The sequence below is a fragment of the Spironucleus salmonicida genome, chromosome 2, assembly GCF_000497125.1.
Source record: "Spironucleus salmonicida strain ATCC 50377 chromosome 2, whole genome shotgun sequence".
Classification (NCBI taxonomy): Eukaryota; Fornicata; order Diplomonadida; family Hexamitidae; genus Spironucleus; species Spironucleus salmonicida.
Window position 1 is genome coordinate 5,001 of NC_090597.1, and position 18,848 is coordinate 23,848.

The 18,848-nt window shown below is 33.3% G+C and overlaps 6 protein-coding genes across 6 annotated transcripts; 3 read left to right on the forward strand and 3 right to left on the reverse strand. All coding sequences in view use genetic code 6, as the record gives it.

Annotated features, from left to right (window-relative positions):
• Window positions 1-338: 338 nt before the first annotated feature.
• Window positions 339-2,051, forward strand: SS50377_21296 (All-trans-retinol 13,14-reductase; the record flags this gene model as incomplete). The annotated part of the gene is made up of 1 exon (XM_067905232.1): window positions 339-2,051. The coding sequence occupies one exon, from the start codon at window positions 339-341 to the stop codon at window positions 2,049-2,051; it is 1,713 nt and encodes a 570-aa protein (XP_067766549.1).
• A 1,640-nt stretch (window positions 2,052-3,691) lies between these two features.
• Window positions 3,692-4,369, reverse strand: SS50377_21297 (uncharacterized protein; the record flags this gene model as incomplete). The annotated part of the gene is made up of 1 exon (XM_067905233.1): window positions 3,692-4,369. The coding sequence occupies one exon, from the start codon at window positions 4,367-4,369 to the stop codon at window positions 3,692-3,694; it is 678 nt and encodes a 225-aa protein (XP_067766550.1).
• A 46-nt stretch (window positions 4,370-4,415) lies between these two features.
• On the reverse strand, window positions 4,416-9,032 carry SS50377_21298 (uncharacterized protein; the record flags this gene model as incomplete). Its single annotated transcript, XM_067905234.1, has 1 exon — window positions 4,416-9,032. The coding sequence occupies one exon, from the start codon at window positions 9,030-9,032 to the stop codon at window positions 4,416-4,418; it is 4,617 nt and encodes a 1,538-aa protein (XP_067766551.1).
• Window positions 9,033-10,315: 1,283 nt separating this feature from the next.
• On the forward strand, window positions 10,316-10,891 carry SS50377_21299 (uncharacterized protein; the record flags this gene model as incomplete). Its single annotated transcript, XM_067905235.1, has 1 exon — window positions 10,316-10,891. One exon carries the CDS (start codon window positions 10,316-10,318, stop codon window positions 10,889-10,891), a length of 576 nt encoding a protein of 191 aa, XP_067766552.1.
• Window positions 10,892-12,654: 1,763 nt separating this feature from the next.
• On the forward strand, window positions 12,655-13,515 carry SS50377_21300 (uncharacterized protein; the record flags this gene model as incomplete). Its single annotated transcript, XM_067905236.1, has 1 exon — window positions 12,655-13,515. One exon carries the CDS (start codon window positions 12,655-12,657, stop codon window positions 13,513-13,515), a length of 861 nt encoding a protein of 286 aa, XP_067766553.1.
• Window positions 13,516-14,289: 774 nt separating this feature from the next.
• SS50377_21301 (uncharacterized protein) lies at window positions 14,290-18,705 on the reverse strand (the record flags this gene model as incomplete). Its single annotated transcript, XM_067905237.1, has 1 exon — window positions 14,290-18,705. One exon carries the CDS (start codon window positions 18,703-18,705, stop codon window positions 14,290-14,292), a length of 4,416 nt encoding a protein of 1,471 aa, XP_067766554.1.
• Between the last annotated feature and the right edge of the window lie 143 nt (window positions 18,706-18,848).

The window sequence follows — 18,848 nt, forward strand, 5'->3', positions numbered from 1 at the left end:
AAAAAAATCGCTTATTACATATAATATTGAAATACTATAGTCACAGTAAAATTTTCATTGACACTATTTTAAGATATATATAAAATAAATATAATTAATTTTACATATTACATTACAATTTTAGTTTTTCTAAATAAAAATTATTTAGAAGAATACACTGTTTAAATTTTATACAACAAGGTAAATATAAATTTTAATATACATTATCTGGCATTTTATCTCATAAATTTTAAGTATACTATATATAAGACAATAATACCTATCTTTATTACTCTATATATTTCCTATAATATAATCATAACTAAATAATGACATTTTTAAAACAGGGCATTTCTAAAATGACGAGTGAACTCGGAATCCTTTACAGTCCTACAGAGAGTAGTCTTCAGAATAAATTTGATCATATTATTATAGGCTCTGGTCTTGGTGGTCTGATCTGTGCTGCTAAGCTTGCCCTTAATGGGAAGAAAGTTATTGTCCTTGAATAGCACTTCCAGGCAGGAGGGTGTGCAACTACCTTCAAACGTGGTAAGGATGTGTATGAAGTGGCTTTGCACGAGATGGATCTTGGAGATAAGAAGACAGATGGAAAACACAGGATATTTAAAGAACTAGGTATTGATAAAAACATAACCTTTGTGTCATCTAACTCAGTCTGGGATATAGCAGATAAAGAGAATCACTATTCTATACCTCATGGTCTAGATAATGCAAGAAATTATCTGATTGAAAAGTTCCCTCATGAAGAGAAGGGTATCAGAAGATACTTCAAAAAAATATACAATACTGCCAGATGTGCTACTACGCTTCCTTATAACATGGGTTACTTCTAGTTCTTTTTCTTCCCCATTGTACACTCTGTCCACTTCACCTGGCCAATGATCAGAAAACATACTATAGGTTAATGGTTGGATTTTTATATTACTGATGAAAAGCTCAAAAATGTAATTAACACAAACATTGTTTACTACTCCGACAATCCTTACAATATGAATCTAATCTATCACGCCATTCCTTAGTGTTGCTATTACCAGAAAGCTGTTTAGATTTAAGGTGGCTCAGGAACCCTCTCAAATTACCTGGTTTCAGTGATCCGCGAACATGGCGGCGAAGTGCGTCTCATGGCTGATGTAACTAAGATAATTCTTCAGGACGAACATGCTAAGAAACCAATTTGTACTGGCGTGAGCTACTTTGATAGAAAAACCAAAACTTAGGTAAATGTAAACCTGGCTAAGATTTCCAAATCCAACAAGATTGTTTGCAATTGTGCTCCAGACCTAGTGTTTGGCAGAATGATACCGAAGCTTAAAAATACTTTTGATGAGAGGTCTAAACGTAAGGCGCCAGCAGTATCTTTGTTTGTCATTTACTTCGTATGCAATGCTGATCTCAATACGCTTTTCCCCAATAATGCGTACTCTACTTTCTTCTCTAATGACCTGTCACGCCCACTCTCTGACCTTAACCTAGTGGCGTATGAAAAGATAGAAGAACGTTCATTTGTATTTGTAGATCACTCAAAAGTCGATTCCAGGTTAACCGCATCAGGCAGAACTTTCTGTAATATTACTACCGCGGCCTATATTCAGGAATGGAAGGATCTTACCCCAGATGCATATAAGCTGAAGAAATAGGAAGTTGCTGATATTTACATCAATAGACTAGAGGAATACTACCCTGGCATAAAGGCTGTGATTGATCATATAGAGGTTGGTACTCCTAACACAATGCGTAGATACACAAGAAGTGAATCTGGATCACTATATGGATACAACCCTGACGAATTTGGTTCTCAACACAGAATGAAGAATTTCCATCCCATGTACAAAAACTTGTGCTTTTCGTCTGCGTGGAGCTTCCCAGGCGGTGGATTTACTGGAGCTATTATTTGTGGTGATATGACGGCAACCAAGATATTGGATCAGCATATTTTACTGAAGAAGATTATATTTACGGTTTTCTGTGCACTAGTAATAGCAGCAGTCTGTACAACCTTAATTGAGATTCCTAGAATAATTGAGGCAGTGAAATGGCAGGTAATATTATGATTTATTATTTATCCATTTAAAATACAGCAAAAACGATAAAATATAATTTACTCATTTACTTTTTATAACTTTTGATTAGGTGCTCATTGATCAGAGAATTAGTAACAGTAATCCCGTGTATGTTTACTACAGCAGATATTAAAATCAAGAGAACCTATATAAAACAATATATATTGTAGTTTATAGGTTATGATCAATTAGTGATGTTTTTTCTATGGTGTTGAATCATATAAGTGCTTGATGCACATTAATAAATGTTTCTCTGAGCTTTGCTATTGAATTATTTTTCCACGCAAAGATCCCATGATATTGCCTATGTATTATTACTACTTAAAATATATGCGTCTCAGAATGTTTAGATTGCTCCGAAGTATTTTTAAGCTTAAAATTTTGAATATATTTTACATATAATTAGAGTACTCATCCTATATTAAAGTAAGATATGCTTCATTAAATTAATATAAACATAACGTACCGATCTTGTTCATTCAAATATCGCTTGCTTATTTGTTAGGTATATATGACATTTACATTATTTTACCATTCATACAATTTTGATCTGATATTTTATATAATAATTAAGATATACTAATTATATACTCATTTTTATAAGATTATATTCGAATTATTGTTCAGTTTTTTTCATCCCAAGTAGTATAAATATCGTAATACATTCTAATTAGGATACAAATATCACTATTTGTAGGTAATTCTGTCTATGATATCTCAGACAACGCACTTTAGATCTTACTTGATTAGATTAGTAGTAAGCCACCATAAGTAAATAAATATATACCAATTTCATGTTAGAAAAGGAAAGGTATTTCAGTGTTCACAACGCTAAGGATGATATATCGTTTTTTGAAAATTAAACATGATATACACTTGTGTTTGATGATAGTAGCTCACTAGTGGAATTATATTTTATCACTTGATACCAACTAATAAGATCTATTAGACATTTGTTACTAATATTTAAAAAGTATGATGTGATATATTCATATACCCATAACACAACAGAATATTATAACTATTTATTATTTGAAGTGATTCTTCAACTTGATCCATAATTTGGATTTGATACCTTAATAGATAATAACAAACTACTAAATCTATAAAAAATTATAGATTTCTAAATACTCATTTATAATCATACCATTACCTTTGATGAAGCTAATTAGAGAATTAGGTTAACCTTTAACTATTGTTATGTAACCTTAGTCGTATACGTGAATAGTTAGTTACTATTTAAAAGCATATAAGGTTACTTACTACTATACTACTATATTATCTTAATTAGTTTATACTATATATAATATATATTTTGATAATTCTCATTAAGTAATATATTAGTTATATACTCTGTAGTATTATTTCTACTAATAAATTTATATTGTGCTGTATATTTAATAATATAATAACAATAAAATAGATAATCATACTTACTGAGATTTGTATGGTGTAGTCCTGCCAGTGCTCATTTCTCATGGCTCAGTAAATATATAATAGTAATATCATAATATTATAGATAAGTACGTCCAATTAAAGCTGGGTCCAGCAACTCACCTAATAATACGCAGGGAACAGACACTGTACAATTGCAAAATAATATATAAATATGATACCTCATATAAATCTCATCATTCGGGTAAGAAAACTATGTGAGCGACGTCATCAACTATATTATCTAAAACTATTTTTAATCTAAAAAATAATCCACAAATCGTATCCGAATTAACTTTTTCGGTTGCTTTAAATGTTAAGTATTATTTTTCTAATATAAAATTGTCACCTTCAAGTTTTATATTAGATTTATCTGTCTATATCAGCGAAATCTTTATGCGGTAACTTTTTTCATGTACTGTTTGAAGTGTAGCTAAGGTATTAAACTAGTCTTACAATAAAGTCTTACTCAAAAAAATTATATTTGGTTTATACTTCTTCTATCTTAATCCATTCAGAAGCATGATAAAGTACTAGCTCTCTTAAGTATTAAAATTAATTAACGTTGTCGAATTTATTTTAAACAATTGATTTACAAATTATACACCATTCGTTAAATAAACTATATCGTCTTCGAATTTGGATATAATGCTTCGGTATACGGTTAGATGATCAAGCAACTGCTCCTTAGATAGCGTAAATGCCCTGTCCTTCTTTACATACGTACATGTAATTAGGTCATTCTCAAATAATCTAATATGCTCGTATTAATTTTCTTTTTCAGTTAGCATTTTCACCTTACTAGATTATTCATAGGAATCGTAATTCTTCTTGCAGATTTCGTATAGAGGTTCTTCGTATATCTTTTTTAACATTTCCTTTTCCAATGAGGCTTCTTATTCCATATTAGCAATATCTTACTCACCATATATATATATATACAACTAGCATGGTGTAGGTATTATTTTCTTCATTAATAGACACAATTCTTATATTTATCGATGTCAAAAACTTCAATAGATCGGTATTGGTATTGAATGTGATTTAAATCTCCTTCTTACTGTTGTCACATGTAAAATGCAATGACTAAAACTTAGTAGCCAGTTTCTTAACAACAATACTATAGTCCTATATTAACTGCAAATCTAAATTCACCATCTACTTCAGTAAGATAAAACCTTATGACACATACTAATGCAAAATGGAAGTTCCTCTCACACTACAAACTTTATCAATAGTTAAGGTAGAATCCTTAGCTTCCACACTAAATTTCTCACATATTGCATCATACTTAGTAGCACAGTTGTTCTTCTCATCGATAAGCAAAAGGTATTAATAGTCATTATCTTTGAAAATATTTATCATTATATTTTTGTCATCTAATGCTGCAAATAACTCAGTGTAATCCAACTTGGGATTCTTTATTTTGAAAACCTGGCACTGCATCTTGTCTTCAAACTTGGGTGGCACGTTTTGCTTAGGCAGTCTTTCCTTGGTCTACTGGTCTAATACAAACTGCTCAGACTTTTCCTATATTTTTAATAACTAGTTTCCTCCTTTCTTATCAAGTCCAATCTGCAATACATTATTAAGCGTGAACGCTTTTACCTTTTCGGCCAACACTTCGGGGACATGGTGACCGCACTCTATCGGAAGCACTTGGCAGCCATCTATTTTCTCTAAACCGAGGTCAGGGTACCCGTGGAACGTGACGATGAAGTCAAATATTTTGTGCCTTGCTTTGTCCAAACTATCCGTAAAGCACATCTTCTTGTTGAAAGGGATCACGATAATTAGCATAGGGCATGTTTCTTAGTATTTTAAGTTTTCCTATGCCTTGCACTGATTCTCCTGCGATATAGTTTTTATCGTATATACCTGCATTAACAACATCTTAGTACGATCCTATATTCTACTCCATATTGACTTCTGTGGTGGAGGATTCCCTTTTTTGGTGGTACTTTCAATCTAGGTTGTGCTGCTAACATCATCCTGAGTTCCACCATCCTACTCCACAATGGCTTCTTTGATGGAGGATTCGTCCTCTTTGTTAGTACTTTCTGTCTAGGCGGGTGATCTATAACGCAGCAACTGAAAAGTTTCGTTCGCAGCTGCTACCGAATCATCCAGTACCTATTCATATATAGAAATAGTTGGGTCTTTATTAAAATTTTAGAACGCATAGTCAAAGGTGGGGTTTAGGAACATAAACTTATGCGGCACGGACGTTCTTTCCAGCAAATTAAAAACATCCTCGCTTTTCGCTGCAGTAATACTTCCACCATGCACGTATTAGACGTAGATATGCCCAGTGTCCACGTACCTCATAATCAGGTAAATGTTCCTAATTAGGGTTGCCGACTGCCATGTGAGCTTCGCCATGAACAGGATGACCTGCATAAATTCAAGCAACACGCTTCTCTTGAAAAATTTAGACACTTGTTATAGCGTAGCTTAAGCCTCTGCTTCATCTATCTATGAGGTTGAATATTACTCTATGAATGTAAGCATGAGCTGATAGTTCAAAACGGATACCACCTCGTAGTTCAGAGTCGATGATGCAATGCAGCTGATATTATAATTCTGATTCTCCTGTAGTAATTCAAAATGAGCATGTCCTTTTGTGAGCTTAAATTTAGTATTTTTACTAACACCTTTGTGTATGATAATATTGTTATAGGTTTAGGTGAGGCTATCAAACTGATACATAGTTTGCTCTGGAATTTACTTTTTACCTTCTATACAAAAACTGACTACATGCTTGCTGGTTGCATTGAAATTTAATATTTTTTAGTTATACTGAAACCATATAGATGGACACACCGAGGAGCACATGAACTGCATCTCAACCGACTTCTCCGTCATCATCGAGTACAGTAGTGATACCAAAATTGGGGTGTGTATAGCAAAATCACTAACTGATTATTCTATATTATTAATAGAATACTTATAACTTTTGTCATCCACTACCACCCGGCGCTGCTCGTACTGAAAGCTAGACAGCAATGACGCGTGAGGCTGAACATATCCTAATATCTATGCGTTAATATACTTTACGCCCACTCTGCTTGATAAGATATTATAGGAAAATTAATTGACTGTAAGGAAATTTATGACGGTAAGGTCTGTTCCCACCATTATAACCGTAACATAATCAAAATTAGGTGTCTCGTATTTAGTACTGTATTGTTTAACCATTTTTGGTAATTTTTCAATCATCAATTATAGATTTTAATGTAAATTCTTTGTATTTATATTCATAAAATATTTACATATTAAAGACTGGACTGAAGAAGACCAATATTATTTAAGCATACACTGCTAACTTATAGGGAAAGCATTCTCTCTAGTAGTTTTTTCTTCTTTTTTATCCTTAGATAACTAGTCATCCACTTAGCTCGATTAAATGTATTTAAATGCAATAACTGAAAATGCTTTCCAAAATGCTGTTTCGGCCCCTCTGGGGTTAAATAATTAAAGAATAAACTTGAAGAAATCCACTTCAAAATCTTCGTAGTACTGTCCTCGATTCCTGTAAGACGACATTCCCGAAAATAATATCTTTCTAAAATCTGTTCTGTTCCCAGTATTCAGTATCTGCGGTGAGTGAACGACTAACTCGTCGAGAAGGTCGTAATCATCAATCTCGAGGCGAAGGTACTCCATCGCTATAAGAATGTACTCTGATTTTCCTAGTAAACTATTAAGAGATTTAAAATATTCTATTATAACTTATTGGTTGGACTGCATAATACTAAATATCTCATTTTTTTGCTTAAACTATATACTGGTTATGATGTCTTCAAGAGTTTGGTACAAGTCTATACCTTTATTTTAGAATCGACCTGTCACACTAAGTTAGTTCAGTTTTTGCTTTGCTGCTACCAACAAGTTAATGTTCAGAAGTTGTGAAATAACATTGATAGCTAAATTATATTTTTTGTTTTTGACATCTCCTAATATGTCTATCTTTTAAAATTCTTGAATAGAAAGTGTTGCTTAAATCTTAGCATACCGTTTCTTACCTAACTTGATTAGCTTCTCTTCGTAATATTTGAACAACGACTGACACAACTTAACGCATTTCGAAAACTTCTCCTTCTATGACTGCAAGCACTCATCTACCAAAATAATAGGGTGCTTCAATTATATATTATTTCGCCTTTGTTATTCAAGTAATACTTAGTCTATATCATTTATAATATTTGCAGTATCTATAATGAAAAAAGAAGCTAGTTTTAGTTAATCGAATTGCAACTATATAGAATTATCGTATTTTAGCTTTTGAACTAATTACAAGTTGCCCTGAATTTTGTTAATAAATAGAATCATACTCTAGTAAATAAAAGACATCTAGTCTAAGCTTTCCAACTGAAAGGTATGGAATTTACAAACATCAGCCAGCACCGTTTCATTGAGGTTCGCTAAATCCTGCAACTCAAATGTATTTTTATACTGATCAACTAGTTGCTCGTGAAATGAGTGTGTCCTGTATTTATATAGAGGTTACTCATCAGATCCTTTCTTATTGAGCAAAATTGGAACATTCCCCTTCAGGAGGTGGAAAAAGTACTGTGTGTAGAGAGCTACGCTTTTCCCAGACTTGGAGCTCTGGCTTATGACAGCATTCGTAAGATTGTCGTTAAGATCATTTTTAACCAACGAGAATAATGTAAAATACTCCGCTTTGAAGAGGTAGGACACGTGGCAGAGCTGCTGGAACATGAACAGGCAGATCCCGGTGCCGAGAAAATGGAAGGGGAGCTGGAACAGGTTGATAAGGTCAAACTTATCCAACTATGGTTTTTCTTTCTCTGTGAATGCCTCTCCATTGTAAATCTTATTCGATACCTCAAATATCTTTCTAAGCATATTCAAATCCTATCCATATATTTTTTTCAGGTTAGAATGTTCCTTTAAATCATTAAACTAAGCATAATACAACCTGAATGCCGAGTAGCCAAAAATCAATGGTAGAATTAGAGGATACTTACCTTCTGACTGGTACTTAATAGCTGCTAGCTGCAACAGTACCTGATTTTCATGAAAATTTAAATCTTCTATAACTTCAGGCTAGAGAAGCTATTCCGTGTCGAAACTATTGTAAAAAGAAAAATACTGCAAATGGTAGTCTTTAATGCTATTTGCAAATTTATCAAAATCAGGGTTTCGTGTGGAGTTTGTCGAAAGCACCCTAAGCCCCATCTGTGCTGCAACTAGGCCTATATTATCCCAAAATTTTGGATCTCGCGAGTTAATTATCTTTTCAAACTGTGATATCTAAAACTGAAAATTCTGAGCAATTTTCCCCAGCTTCTTGTAGAGCAGGACTACCTATACCGCGCACAGCTGCTCCTTGGTGGTAATAGCTGATCGGAGTATGTACCTGCAACTCATGTCCAACTGTCTGGACTATCTGATCTCGCTGCCTTCTATGGTAAACGTGAGCAGCTCCTAGGTATTTCTTTCTACTTTTACTTTTCCATCACAAATCGCGTATTGGTGCACTGCGAAGTCTACTGATAGTGGATTTGTCATTTAGAGTAAAACCTGTGTAATTAAATATGTTAGGTAGTAAGTAATTGCACTTTCAGCTATATATCATATAAACTGGTAGTATTGTATATAATACTATATTTAATAATATATTAAAAATTGCAGACAAGGTCTCTATTGGCGTGGCCCTCTAGGCAGATTGGCGTGCTACCCGTCCTTCAGCGCAAGTCAATTATAATATTTATTGTGCATCCTGTATGTATTTCCTGGCACAGTGATCTGCCTCTCCTTGCGTTGTATGGTAGAGGTGAGTATCCAGCTCTCGTGCACTGTGGACTGCGTCACTCACTCCACTACGTCCGCGGCATCATATATCAATAACATAACACTCTGGACACCGTTATCAGGAAGTTCGCAGAATTTTGTTTATGAAACTTCTGTACTATAGACCTTCCACCACCCTGAGACCTCAACCAATAATTATGGAAACAAGCAAATTGCAGGAAACTAGCCCTCGTAGCAGCTACTCATGGTATAATCTTCTAAGATGGATATATCTGCATTTCCAATAAATTTCTGGCGATGCACTCAAATGGTGCGCCAGCGCTAAAATATCACGATGCTCTGCTTCTATATTACCATAATGGTAAAATTGATTATATCGCACATACTATCGCCTTTCTGTTCATATAATACTATTATCAGGCTAGTTCTTTCAGCATTCCGATTTGGCACCATATCCCATCTCAGCTTGCATTCTTTCCAATTATGTATTACGAACCTATTATATATTAGTATACAATATAAAATAAACGCATCAACTCAAGTCGCCCTGCATCTCCAGCCCAGCGTCGGTAGGCATCACTAAACTAAATGAATAATGCAATTCTAATTTAGCTACCCTTTTATCATTCAAGCACCACCCCACCACCTTCGTCTTCCGAACTGCTACCTCCCTAAATATACAAACCAGCAATAAACCATAATAGTTGATACTCCCAATGCAGACTTATCACCCAGTATTCCCATAGTATCCTAAATCGCAAATTAACCTAAGCGATATTCCTATACGCGTCAAATATTCCTGCGTTCCGTATGTATTTTGGTGCTACATACCGCTGCTACCTTGCTGAGGTTACTGGGAACTTTGGTCAGTTTTTAAATTACTCATGCACTTTCCACAGCAATCGCATCTTTACTTCTTACTGCAATTACCGCGATCAGTGAGAAGTTTTGCTGAACTAACATTTTTACTGCCCAAATTACGCCGTTTCTGATTACGCCCTTATCATATTCCTCTATCTTCCTGCTAGCAATTCAATTGAATGAAATCCTCAATACTGGAAAATTAAGATTTCCCAGCAATCCTTTTCCCATTACCACCTCCCGTATCCCCCCGAGCCGTATTCCCCAAACCCGAAATTCCACCCACTGCTCACCTTCACTTTACCTGTCACCTACCCTAGTTAAAATGCCCCCATTTCCATAAACCACACCCCTCCTCCTCTTTAAAATCCATTTTGCAATCCAAATTCCCGCTCCAATACCCATCACAATCCTACCCAAACCCGCCGCCACTACCTAATAGCCACATTTTCACTTGCCCTGTCCGCTCCCAAATCTCTAGATTTCGTGCAGCTCATGCAAACTTCGCCCCTAATAAATTCCCTTCAGTGTAAAATTCGCTCTCGCGCTCTCGAGATTCCATGCAGTTATGGACCAAATTTCCGCTGAAATTTCACGAATCTATCAACTTTAAATCGGTGCAATCGGCGATTGTGTAGAGTTCCTAACCGTACCGCTTGGGACATCTTGACGATGCTGCTTTTAAACTTCTGAGGATCGGCTTGCAGGGTGCTTTGGATTTACTCTTGGTGGTATCAGGCATGATGAAATAGTGATAAATGGAGGTATGATAGGTACATTCGATATGTAGTGGATAGCATTAGCCAAATGGTGCTTGTGAATTGTCTGGGGAGCATCTTCAACGCATTTTGAAAGAATAGCATTTTAATTAAATTTAATGTATAATAAAATATGAAATCTCGATTTTTAAAGCGCTTCCGCTATCGATGAGAGGCTCGACATTTAAGACTTTAAAATTACTGCTCTGATAATTAAAATTATATTATATGATATATTATAAAAATAGGCATAGCTAGTGTTATTATATAGGGAAACTCAAAGTATGCATATGAAAAGATTTAGTTATATTTATATTTACTTGTGTAGGTTTTTGTTTACTGAGTATACAATATTAGTATTTAATATATATTGTAAACATTTAGCATTATTTTAGATCAAAAATTCAGGTTAAAACTAAGGAGCTCTAAATATTTGATATTCTTATAATTCATAGCATATTTTCGACTCAAAACCAGAATATTGTATCCTATGGAATGCATTAGCAACAATTTAATGCATAGTGTTAGGGGTAAATTTGATACTGTGCAGGATTAGTTAAGTTAAATACATCATGTCTAATACTGAGCAAACGATCTTTATCTAAACTATTATTGTAATTATTACCAACTGCATCGAAATATACTAATTATGGGTAAGCTTTTAAATCTATTTTGTATTTAGTTTCTGTATGCCAGCTAATTACCTACTGTGCGCCTTGCTAATATATTATATATCTGCATAGTTATAAAATACCCAAGTAGTAAAATAAGCGCTCTAGCAGCCCAACATAGCAGGATCACTCCTTTCAAATACATAGAGTCCTGTAAAGCCACACGAATAATATATTTAGTAAGATCTCTTTACATCTCTTGGCGAATCTCACATCCTGAATACCTACCGCTGCATCTTGCACAAATAATTTCACTTGCTTTTATTATTGTTACTCTGATTCGCTCTGCTAACTCCTATCTAATAAAATAATAGTATATCCTACACTATCACGGATGTTCCAAAGCAGAGAACCTATTGCTCTATTATGAGTTTGATTACCTATTTGCTACACTAGTTCGGTATAAATTTTGCAAAGCTTACAGTTAGTATAATTTTTATACTTGCTTACCCTAATCCATATAAGATGTATCCCAACTCAGCTAGTTCCGTTGAGTGTGTGATAGCAGTATCTCATATATTGTCATAAGTGGTTAGTCTTTAACCTAAACATTTCGATAATCTAGATAGCTAGTATCTAGTGAACGTGAAAACTGCTAGGCTTAAGATAACTGCTAATTTATTATGTATTATTTATTTTAATATATAAGCAATAATCAGTTATAAATTTTCCAAACCCTCGCTCGATTTAGTTTTGCTAGATTATCGAAATATCCGGTAATACTTTCCAATATATAGCATAACAGTATAACATAAGTACAAGTGAACATCAGATTTAATAATGCTATAGTCATTACTAAGCATTTAACAAATTAGTCTTTGCATGATATGCATCTTTCCTAGTCTAAATCAGCCGTACTTCTAGTTATAATTTTATTTTATAAACTGTTACAGTCTCGCGATCAATTACTATAAATTGAAATAGTTATTATGTCATTTTAATCATCAAAATAATATTTTTGATAATATTCTAAATATTTTTACTTAATTTTATATTCCTTTATTCGTATAATTTTTTCAAAAACTTCTCCGGTAATGATGGTAGTACGATTTCTAGGGTCTAATTTAATCTGGTGTTGATTTTAATAAAATGATTTGTGTTTCCTTTGCTGCTATGAATAGATCTATAAATTAACGAATTAGTATACTTTCACCTACGCCTCCCAGACGTCTAAACAATTTACCATTTTCGTATTCCGTTAAAATCATAGTTACGAAACATGTATATATTAATGAGATTTATGCAAACTAGAGACTTTACACTAAATAATCAATTAACTCTATACTTGTGCATCCTTTGGTGGCTGCCTGTGAGTGCTAACCATTAGGCTTAAGGAGTCTTATATATGAAAATGCTGTAAATCATGAATGTGATCCAAAATACTTTATCCTCAGCACTTCTGTACATGTAGCACCAAGCATCTAGACTCATACTATTTTTAACCCACTAGACTTGATTAGCATAACCTACAATTAAAATACTGTTCATTGTTAGTAGTTACGGCAGAAAGTCTTTCGACTGAGCAGCTAGATGTGCACAGAGGTTTCTTTTCAGCTAATTATCGTAGTCAATTCTGCTAAAATTAGCATAAACATTTTTACTACTGTACTATAACTTAGAATGCTAGTAAAGTCACTTATTCTTATACACAACTCTAGAACTCCACATGGCTCTCGGGAATACAAAATTCTAGTAAACAATTTATATAGGAATTTAGAGTTAGATATAGTTACATTGGAGAATACAATGTTAATGGTAACATTCTCGACAGCACTGCGCAACGACCTAGTAAAAACATATCTTCCCCTTAGGTATTTGATTTTCGCAAAGCATTCAGTTACAATTTGTAGACATTATAATAACTATATACTTGTTAGATAGGAGATAAATGATTCCATTTTTTAGTTGAAGCATATGATTAATCCTGCCTATACCTGCTAATGGTATTGAAACTATCTCATTTGATTATTTATTTTTGAAAATCACTCGATTTGCTAGTGTCTAGAAAATATCCAATTAAAGGTATCCACGATATTTCTTTTGCAAAATCTGTAGAATCTTTAGAGCAGGTTTGGTGTGCAAGCCTACATTATTGGCTACTGTTGCTCAACAACTATTTGTACTACGCCCTCCGCTATGCCAACGACAATAATATTACGCGTTACAAACAACTCCTAAATTTACGTAGCATCTTACTTTTCTAAACCTAGGACTAAAAACCTGTCGCTCGTGAAACTAAGCTACTGCTCTGCAGTTAACGTCCCCAAACTGCCTTCCACAACACTGATGCTAACACCGAATACTTCACCCTCTTTTTGCTATAGCTATTCCACATCTATAAAATTTTCGTGTATCGACTTTGCTACCAAATACTTGTAGACTTGCTCATCCTAAGTAGAAACTGCAAGCCTCTTCAGCGAATTGAAATATGTAGAACGCTATCCAGCTGGATTGGTCTAGAGTAATGTTTATACTTTGTAATTATTTTTTAAAATCACAGTACTATTAGAAACTCCACTAATAATGCATCTGTAATCAGCCAACTCTTGCAGTAACCTATTATAACCTGTTTAGTATGCTGTTTTCTAGTTTCCGTACTTCTACTAAAGCTATTTGTCTTATCTGAGTTTTATAATATATTATAAGTACACATTATTTAGGGCGTATTTCTATCCTTGCTTGTTAAAATTATCTAGATTAGGATAAATAAAATAATAGATGTAATCAATCCTTAATCGATGGCTTTTGCACTGGTTCTTATCGTGTATCAAAACTTGACATATGCTTGACGCAAAATATAGTCTAGCTTTTAAATTTTCGCTAAAATACTACACTTAATTACATTTAGTCTAAGAGCTAAGATACAGCAATCTTCTCTTTGAAAGTAAACTAAAAGTAAGTAAAATTATTTTTAATTTTCAGTATGCTAAATAGATTATTTAATTTTGCAATCATAAACGATGGATCTTTAATAAATCTAAGATCTAGTAAAATAATAGTGTAGGGTTTTTATTTTAACAAAAACCTATCGCAACAAAAGATTGTTTGTCTAGAATCGAATACCTAATTAAAAAAGTTTAGTTCCTGTACGGGCTCTACACTCACCAGACCGGTTAAGTTAGGCAAGCTAGTCTCAATGTTTAGGTCTTCAGATTTCTTGACAAATATGTAAATCTTGCCTAAATAGTTGACTATGCTAAATTCATGCTTCTTCTGAATAAAACTATCGAAAATAGTGCTGTACTCATCTTCTTATGTCAACTAATAGAACTGATACTGTCTACTTTTGTCGGCTAGGTCGAAAATTTTTTTAATACGCTCAACCCTTTTAGCGTTCTCTTTCTCTTGCTCCTGCGTAACTAACGCAGATGCACTAATATAGAGCATATCATTATCATTTTCCTCACCAGTATATTTAAAGATCAAATCTGCCGTTTTTGAATCCAGACCTATCTGTAATACATTTTTAAGGCCAAATGGCATGATTTTTTAGTTCAGGAAGTCCGGTATATGGTGTCCATACTCTACTGGCAACACATAACAACCTTCTATCATTTCTAATGGTAAAGTAATATCGTCATACCCATGGAATGTGATGATGAAATCAAAAATTTTGTGATCTTGATCTAGTACATGTTAAAAACACAACTATTTATCAAACGGGATTATTATAATTAACGATGTAATTTTTTCTTATCTTACTAAAATCTCGAATGCTTCGCGCGCAGCCTATACTGAGTCTTTGAGTATTTAGTTATATACAGCTGCATCATCCCCTTTGTGATCATAAGCCCTGTTGTTATCACTAAATTCATGTAGCGCATAATCTAGCGTTGGATTCAAGAACATGATTTATTGATCGTCTTGCGCAAATGCTTCCACCAGATTTTAATAAAAGGTTATTTTTATCTTATTATTGACAATAGCCTGTACATATACACTTCTGCAGTTTAGAGTCTGCATAACCTTCTTTAAATTATCGAGTAAAGTATTAGACTGCCTGGAAATAATCATAACTAGCAAAATGGCATTCAAAAACTCTAATAGGATGCTTCGACTAAAAAACTTGGAAAGGTCTTATGAAAAGAACTTGATTTATTCTGCGTTGAATATATTTTACGAAAACGTTTCAATAAATTTCGTCATCAGCTGATAGTTTAAAACGGCCACTACTTCTGAGTTTAGCGTTGTCGATGCTATACAACTAATATTGTATTGAGCACTATTATCCAATAAATCAAATTTGTGTGTACCTTTATTCAGTACAAAATTTTTAACTTCATCAACATCTTTGCTTATAATAATATTTTCGAAAGTCTAGGTAAGACTGCACATCTAATATACGTCGACTTTCACATTGTTCACAGTAATTTTGTGACGCTTAACGCCATTAAAATTATTAAGTTGCTTTGACTCTTTGTCTTTGAGGAACCATATAGAAGGGCATATGGAAGAACACATGAACTACATCTCAACCGACTTTTCCGTCATCATCGAGTACAGCAGCGATACCAAAATTGGTGTTTCTTCAGCAAATTTATTGACTCTACCTGGTATAGCATCTACAGCCTAGGTATAACCAGCAGCATCCACTACCACCCGGCGCTGCTCGTACTGAAAGCTAGACAGCAATGACGCATGAGGCTGAACATATCCTAATATCTATGCGTTAATATACTTTACGCCCACTCTGCTTGATAAGATATTATAGGAAAATTAATTGACTGTAAGGAAATTTATGACGGTAAGGTCTGTTCCCACCATTATAACCGTAACATAATCAAAATTAGGTGTCTCGTATTTAGTACTGTATTTTTCAACCATTTTTGGTAGTTTTTCAATCATCAATTATAGATTTTAATGTAAATTCTTTGTATTTATATTCATAAAATATTCGCATATTAAAGACTGGACTGAAGAAGACCAATATTATTTTAGCATGCCCTGCTAACCTTTAGAGGAAGTATTCTCACCAGTAGTTTTTTCTTCTTTTTTATCCTTGGATAACTAGTCATCCACTTAGCTCTCTTCAATTTTCTTAAATGCAATAACTGAAAATGTTTTCCAAAACGCTGTTTCGACCCCTCTGGGGTTAAATAATTAAAGAATCAATTTGTAGAAATTCGTTTCAAAATCCTAATAGTACTGAACCCGATTCCTGTAAGACACCATTCCCTTAAAGAATATTTATCTAAATTTTGTTCTGTTCCTAATATTCAATATCTGCGGTGAGTAAACAACTAACTCGTCAAGAATGTCGTAATCAGCAATCTCGAGGCGAAGGTACTCCATAGCTATGAGAATATACTCTGATTTTCCTAGTATGTTATTAAGAGATTTAAAATATTCTATTATAACTTATTGGTTGGACTGCATAATACTAAATATCTCATTTTTTTGCTTAAACTATATACTGGTTATGATGTCTTCAAGAGTTTGGTACAAGTCTATACCTTTATTTTAGAATCGACCTGTCACACTAAGTTAGTTCAGTTTTTGCTTTGCTGCTACCAACAAGTTAATGTTCAGAAGTTGTGAAATAACATTGATAGCTAAATTATATTTTTTGTTTTTGACATCTCCTAATATGTCTATCTTTTAAAATTCTTGAATAGAAAGTGTTGCTTAAATCTTAGCATACCGTTTCTTACCTAACTTGATTAGCTTCTCTTCGTAATATACGAACAATAACTAACACAACTTAACGCATTTCGAAAACTTCTCCTTCTATGACTGCAAGCACTCATCTACCAAAATAATAGGGTGCTTCAATTATATATTATTTCGCCTTTGTTATTCAAGTAATACTTAGTCTATATCATTTATAATATTTGCAGTATCTATAATGAAAAAAGAAGCTAGTTTTAGTTAATCGAATTGCAACTATATAGAATTATCGTATTTTAGCTTTTGAACTAATTACAAGTTGCCCTGAATTTTGTTAATAAATAGAATCATACTCTAGTAAATAAAAGACATCTAGTCTAAGCTTTCCAACTGAAAGGTATGGAATTTACAAACATCAGCAAGTACTTTTTCTTTGTAATTTTTTAAATCCTGCAACTTGAATGTATTTTTATACTAGGCAACTAGTTGCTCGTGAAATGAGTGTGTCCTGTACTTATATAGAGGTTAGTCATCAGATCCTTCCTTATTGAGCAAAATTGGAACATTTCCCTTCAGGAGGTGGAAAAAGTACTGCGTGTAGAGAGCTACGCTTTTCCCAGACCTGGAACTCTGGCTTATGACAGCATTCGTAAGAGTGTCGTTAAGATCATTTTTAACCAACGAGAATAATGCAAAATACTCCGCCTTGAAGAGGTAGGACACGTGGCAGAGCTGCTGGAACATGAACAGGCAGATCCCGGTGTCGAGAAAGTGGATAGGTAGTTGGAACAGGTTCATGTATTCAAATTTATTTGGTAATAATTATTCATTATAAACAGTATTAGACAGCTCAAATATTGTTTTCATGACTACTAATTTTTATTACGTTACAACTGATAAAACATTTTGATTTACAATTTCATCCATTCTATTTGTATATAACTTAAATCCTGAATAACCAAACACTAGAGGTAAAATCAAAGGATAATCGCCGATGCTCTAATATTATATTGCTGCCAACTGAGTCAAAATCATATCCTGATGAAAGTCATTCTGAATAGTACTTAATGGTTTCAGTATTTTCAATGTGTCAAAGTCATCATAGTAAGAAAAGTACTGAACACCATATAAAGATATATCTTATAGTGCACTCTCATAATCAGCATCACCCTCTGTTTTAATTGACTTAACTTTAATTCCCATTTAAGCAGCTACTATTCCAATATTGTTCCAAAAAAAATCCTGCTCATATTTTACTATTTCCGTAGGTTACACTAGTTAGAATATTATATTCTAGGCTATTTTACCCAGTTTTTAATAAAGTAAAACAACTTATACTGCGCAAAGTTACTATTTTGTGGTAATAGTTGAGCGTAGTACATACTTTATTTGATTTAATTATACTGACTGCTTTATTTCATTATTAGTAATTTTAAATTCCACATTGAAGATATCATTTTTTGCATACCTCAATTTTCCATTAAAAGCTTCAACTTAATAAACATCAAACTCGATAGATAAATCTGCAGTCATTTAAGAAGGAAATAGGAAAGATGTAAAGTAAAATATATCAATATTATACATTAATATAATATTATACTATGAATAAAAAACTCTACTTGCATTTATAATACATAATTTAATACATATTATAATTAATGAATGTTAAGCGTTTT